Source organism: Camelus ferus, chromosome 3 (assembly GCF_009834535.1).
Source record: "Camelus ferus isolate YT-003-E chromosome 3, BCGSAC_Cfer_1.0, whole genome shotgun sequence".
Taxonomy (NCBI): Eukaryota; Metazoa; Chordata; class Mammalia; order Artiodactyla; family Camelidae; genus Camelus; species Camelus ferus.
In genome coordinates this window covers 103993686-103999685 of record NC_045698.1, presented here as the reverse complement: position 1 = coordinate 103999685, position 6000 = coordinate 103993686, and the positions used below count along the sequence as shown (strand labels likewise).

The 6000-nt window shown below is 46.2% G+C and overlaps 1 protein-coding gene and 1 long non-coding RNA gene across 2 annotated transcripts in view; one reads left to right on the top strand and one right to left on the bottom strand.

The window, feature by feature from the left end:
- Positions 1–978: 978 nt before the first annotated feature.
- LOC116662763 overlaps positions 979–6000 on the bottom strand; it is a 59672-nt gene continuing 54650 nt past the window's right edge. The window contains exon 6 of the long non-coding RNA XR_004318784.1: positions 979–1228. This is a non-coding gene — a long non-coding RNA (uncharacterized LOC116662763). The remainder of the gene's footprint in view (positions 1229–6000) is intronic.
- LOC102507078 (secretoglobin family 3A member 2) lies at positions 2994–4958 on the top strand. Its single transcript, XM_006185412.3, has 3 exons — positions 2994–3153; positions 4236–4435; positions 4834–4958. The coding sequence occupies exons 1-3, from the start codon at positions 3099–3101 to the stop codon at positions 4855–4857; spliced, it is 279 nt and encodes a 92-aa protein (XP_006185474.2). The 5' UTR covers positions 2994–3098; the 3' UTR covers positions 4858–4958.

The window sequence follows — 6000 nt, the reverse complement described above, 5'->3', positions numbered from 1 at the left end:
TGCTTGTTTTCTTGGTTTACCTGTTTCTTGTCTGCTTATCCCATTACACTGTCAGCCCCACAGAAGCAACAAATTTGCTTGTCTGGTTTACTGCTCTAGTCTTCGTTCCTGACAGTGCCTGGCACACAGTAGAGGCTCAATAAATATTTGTGGAACAAAAAGAATGAAAGCAGTAATGCTTGATGGTTATGTGTGGTCTGTGTCTGTGCATGTGGACACATGACTGTTCACATATGTGTAAGCATGCGGACATTTGTGTGTGTAAATGAGACAGAGAGAGAGAGTCTGTGTGTGTGTGTGTGTGTGTGTGTGTGTGTGAGTTTTGTGTGGATGAGGTTCTAGCTGTTTACTACTAGGCTTTGGTCAAGACTGCATGTGTGGCCGGCTACTATGCGGGCCCACCAGAACTCTCTTAGCACGGGGGTCTGAGGGGCTTCCTGGGAAAAAACTCACCTCTGGGACCAGCAGACAAGCTGGAACCGGTACCACACTCTCTGGGGTTGAAAGGGAGAGGCGTGTGTCTGTGTGTGTCCCTCTGTTTCTCTTGGATCTTGGTCCAGCCCCTCGTGGACTCACAACGTGGCACTTGTGAGAGAGAGCCTGCGTTTCAAAACTGAAAGATCTGCTTTTACCAACAGCGCTACTATATCTTAGGATGCTTTACTTTAGTATATTTTCGTAGGTGTTAGAGTCCAGGCCAGCCAGAAACTCAAAAACCATACCAGATGATCAAATGGGAAGAATTTAACTTGAAGGATCATTTACAAGGTGCTAGAAGTTCAGTGACAGCAACCAGGGGACAGGTGCGTCCAGCCTGAGATGGGAAATGCAAGCAGCTGCTACTTTTTCTTGGCTGGGAGGACAGGGAGAGCAGGTGGGGCGCGGGAGCAGGGGGGAAATTAATTTTTCAATGTGCTTTTCAAATGAATTTTTGTGGCAATTTAATTTATAATCAGGCGTTGAAACTGAATTAGCCGTTTAACAAATATTTATTGAGCAGTAGGAGCCGAACAAAGGTGGGGCTGCCTGGCTGGTGTGGGACCGCAGACGAAGGGCTGTTCTGGAAGGAGCTGGAACCGTGGAGGAGCGGCAGTCACTGCCCGAGGTGTCTCCTGAAGCAGGCGGAGGGAGACTCCCCTGATGTTTCCTTCTCTCTCCTCTCCCATCTGATGGTTTACCAGGGCCTCCCACGAGTGGATCCTAACCAGATCGCAGTTGGCAAGGAGGTCTGGAAACCACAGTTTGGGAAAGTCAGCTTCCTCTAGTGCAGAGCAGAGCGGGGGTCGTGCATGGAGAGGATCGGAAAGGATCGGAGAGCAAAGTGGGAACGACGAGCAGAGAGAGGGCAGTGCTGGTTTGGCCCCTTAAAAAGGTCACGGCACAGAAATGAAGGATGGTGTCGGCTCACCACCACCCAACCTTGGCCCCTGAGAGTTTTGGCACATCAGCGTCCTTGGAGGTGATCATTCTCCAGAAAAATCGAAGCCCCACCTCTAGCAGAGAAAGCAGTAGAAGTGGCAGGATGGTCTGCGTGTGGGGGTGATACGTGAGCTCCTTCATGCCGTTTATAAAGCAGCAGAAAAATCAAGGAATGGCAGTTACAACTCGGTGATGTATAGAAATTAACAGCAGGTGACACTTAGCATGTATTAATCTTGGTTTGGTACAGTTTCATCCTCCATCTACAGAATTACATTAAATCCTCTTAACAATAGCACACCATCCAGGGTGGCCCCAGCTCCTGGCCTGGCACCTCGATGGATCTTCCTCAGAATGTTCCGAGCACGTCTTCAGAGGTTGGGGTGCTCGGCCGGCAGTGCCATTTGGTCAGGGAGCTCGGAGCTGGGACTGGGACCCACCTGGACCCTGATCCCTATTTCTCCCCTTCAACGTTCCTTCCTACTTTTTTTAAATTGTAGTATAGTTGATTTACAATGTTGTGTTAGTTTCTGGTGTACAGCACATTGATTCAGTTCCACACATATATACTTGCTCTTTTTCACATTTTTTGTCATGATAGTTTATTACAAGATATTAAATGTAGTTGCCTGTGCCATAGAGTAGGAACTTGTTGTTTATCTATTTTATGTATAGTAATGTGTATCTGCTAATCCCAACCTCCTAATTTACCCCTCCCTCCACCTTTTCACATTGGTGACCATGAATTTTTTTTTTATATATGTGAAGTCTGTTTCTGTTGTTGTTTTTTTTTTAATTGAAGCACAGTCAGTTTACAATGTTGTGCCAATTTCTGGTGTACGGCATAATGTTTCTGTCATATCTATGTATGTATTCATACATGTATTCATTTCATATTTCATTTTCATATTGTAGATTACTACAAGATATTGAATATAGTTCCTTGTGCTAAGAACCTTGTTGTTTACTGTTTCTGTTTTGTAAAAAGTTCATTTGTATCACTTTTAATTCCACATGTAAGTGATATATATGTCTTTTTCTGACTTACTGCACTTAGTATGACAATCCCTAGACCCACTGATGTTACTGCAAATGCCATTCTTTCTTTCTTTTTTCCGGCTGAGTAGATTTCCATTATATATATGTACTACATCTTCTTTATCCAATCATCAGTCGATAAGCATTTAGTTTGCTTCTATGTGTTGGCTATTGTAAACAGTGCTGCCATGAACACTGGGGCGCACGTAAGTTTCATTCTTTGTTGCAGCAGATACCCCAAGTAACTGTAGAACTTGGGCTTACAAAAAGGGCCATCCTAGGGCCTTCCAGGAGAAGGTCTCAGCCCTCTTTGCTTCCCACCGTCATCTCTGGGGAAGAGCTTGTACCAAAGTTCCTTGAGAGTGCTGTAAGTTAGGGCTTTGTTTCTCATGGGAACATGAGGGAAAGCAGAAAAAAACTCCAATTTGTTTAGTGAGGAAACGTGACCTTCACGCTCCTGTTCCCTGAGGCAAATCAAGTGGTTGTGATTGAAACTCAGGCCCTCGATGGGCGTATAAATATGTGTGTGTGCAAGAGCAGCTGCCACACTTGGTGCAGCAAGTGGAACCACTGGCTCGGTGGGTTCACTAGGTTTTCCAGTTTAATTTTAAACTGCAGGTAAATAGCCCAGGTAACGTACCATGAAGCTGGTCACTGTGTTCCTGCTGGTGGCCATCAGCATTTGCAGTTACTCTGGTAAGTAGCCGGGAACATACGGTATTTCTCGACTTTTCTGTTAACAGGAACACAACTAGGAAGCCTAGGCTCCCAGTGGAACATGGTGGAGGGAGTTTAGAACCACAGAATGGTAAGGTTGGAAGGGATTTCAGCTGCCCCTACTCCCAGCTCCAAGCTCTAACCCAGTACAAGTCTCCCTGGTGGCTCCTACACAAGAAGTTACCCAGCTCGCGCTGAGCGTCAGCAAACCCTTCATTAGTGAACACTGGTCACCGTTAATTGTTCTTAATTTTGAGTCTGGATCTGACTTTGTACCTTCTTTCCTTTATGCGTCTGTAACTGTATGGAGTCGTTCTTGCTCTCATCTCTAGTCAGGTTGCCAAGGTGACCTGGCCTTGAGACATGGCCACATGTCTCACACAATCAGTGGGTATTGACTGAATGGCTATAACCTGTTGGGCGCTGGATAGAAACTGGCCGATTCAGACCTGAATCAGACGTGAATATTGTTCTCAAGGTTCTTACAGTCTGGCAGGGGGGCTAAGACCTGTCTGCAAGTGGAGGTTCATTATATTCTCTCCCCTTTGGCTTCAAACTTGTGGGCCATGAAGACAGCCACGTGCAAAGTGCATCCCTGGCCGGTCAGTCTCCAGTATCTACCTGGTGCTTCCCACATGCCAGGGTCTGATCTAGGCATGTAGTACAGTGGTGAATAAAACATTAATTCCTTATTCTCATGGGTCTACATTCCAGTGGCAGGATGAAGCAAAATACAGAAATAACCAAAGATTTGATATTTCAGGTAGTGGTGGGAGAAAAGGGAGACAGAGGGTGACAGGTGATGCTCTTGTAGGTACGTCCCTGAGAAGGTAACGTTGGAGGAGAGACCGAATGATGGGAGGAAGAAAGATGTGTAGCTATCTGGGGAAGCAACGTTCTAGGCGGATCGAATGGCACGTGCAAAGGCCCCGAAGCAGAAGTTTTCCTGGAAGATCGAGATGAGTGGGGCTGGGATGGAGCCACTGATGGACAGCGTGGACCAGCTGAGGTCACCAGAGCTGGAACTGCCTGTTTTACGCGGGGCCTCTTTTGCTCTGCAGCCAGTGCCCTCGTCCTCGGCGTTTTGTCACCTGTCAGCAGTGTCTCACTTGTACCTGTGGACAAAATTCTCCCCCTCTTGGGCCCATTAAAGCTACTTCTGAAAACTCTGGGCATTTCTGTTGAGCATCTTCTGGAAGGGCTGCGGAAATGCGTGAATGGGCTTGGACCGGAGGCTGCAGATTCCGTGAAGAAACTGCTGGTAACTATGACCTGTGAGGCTAACCTGTCAAAGGGCAGGACCTAGTCACCCTGAACGCCCACCGTCTCCCCTGACTCCCACTCAACCCTGTCCTCATCTGTGAACCTGTATTTCCCCTTTGCTGACTCTCCTCACACAAAATTTCCATGTCCTGGAATCTCAAGGAAAGCTCAGTGTCCACACTTGTAGAAGGGATTTTGGAAGGAGAGAGACCTGTGTTCTAGTTGTGAAATGTGGGCCACTTCCCAGCTCTGTGGTTCTGGATGGGACTGAACCACTCAGAGCTTCCCTTTCCTTGTCAGTGACATGGTGGTGAAATAGGATAGTGACTGTTTCTGGAAAGGTGCTAATAACAGGTAAACTGGTCTTGTTTTTACCACTGTCCTTTTGATTTTCAGGAGGCCCTCTCGTATCTGGTGTGACAGCGGAACAGAGCAGGAGCGGAGGTGGGAGGGGATGGTGCTCTCCTTCCTTCTTCAAATGTAGTGACCCTCGTAGAGAATGAATAAAGCAATGAAGTGATTTCAGTTTGTCCTGTTTTCATCTGGGGGGCTCTGTTCAGAAGGGGATAACCAGATAATCTTTTCCTTGGGTCATAAACTCCAGAGAGCCTGTTCTGATAAAGAGAACTCGCATTTTCAGTAAGACGTATCATTCTTTCCCTCCCCTTGTCTCTAACTCGAACATCTCCATTTTCATCAACTGTTCTTTATCTGACATTGTTTCCAGACGCTTCACGTGACTATTCCCTACTTCAGAAGACACTTAAAAATTTGTTATTGATGTGTATTTGATGTACTATATTGTATGTTTCAGGCATACAATATACTGATTCACAATTTTAAAGAATATACTCCATTTATACTTATTATAAAATGTTCGCTATATTCCCTGTGTTGTACAGTGTAACCTTGTAGCTTATTTATTTCATATATAAGTTTGTACCTCTTACATCCCCACTCCTATTTTGCCCCTCCCCCTCCCTTAAAGTGTCATTTAAGCTGGGACTGGAGGTTGTGAAGAACCCATCTTGGCCAATGAATATTCTGGGTTGAGGTTCCTGAATATGCAAATATCCTGAGGACAAGGAGAATTTGATTTCTCCAAAGAACTGAAAGCGCATCCCTGTGGCTGAAACCCATGGACAGGCACAGAGGGATGTGAGATGAGGCAGGATGGGTAGGCAAAGGTGGAATCATGCACTGGGTGTCATGGGAACAGGCACTGGTTTTATCCTAAGAGCCAGGAGAGTCCAGTATCCCCATCTCCATGAATGGCACCACCACACATCCTCTTATATTAGTCAGACACCTGGGAGTCATTCTGAAACCTCCATTTCCCTGACAAGTCATATCCACCTCATCACCTCATCCTATCAAGCTCATCTCCTGATATTTTCTTGAATCCTCCCCTCAGGGCTCCATCTGCACCAACACTCCCTCATCCAAGTCTCTCCAATCAGTTGCAAGAGCTATTTAACAAGCTTCTTATTTCTACCCTGGACCCCTCAGTTTTGTCCTCACAGCAGCCAAGCGATCATTTTCATTCTAATGCTTACAGAGGTC

Bases quoted from the DNA above. Each gene is read 5' to 3' on its own strand.
- LOC102507078 (XM_006185412.3), top strand. From the start codon at position 3,099: ATGAAGCTGGTCACTGTGTTCCTGCTGGTGGCCATCAGCATTTGCAGT. The intron at 3,154-4,235 runs GTAAGTAGCCGG...TTTGCTCTGCAG, and splicing joins CAGCATTTGCAGTTACTCTG to CCAGTGCCCTCGTCCTCGGC. The intron at 4,436-4,833 runs GTAACTATGACC...TTTGATTTTCAG, and splicing joins ATTCCGTGAAGAAACTGCTG to GAGGCCCTCTCGTATCTGGT.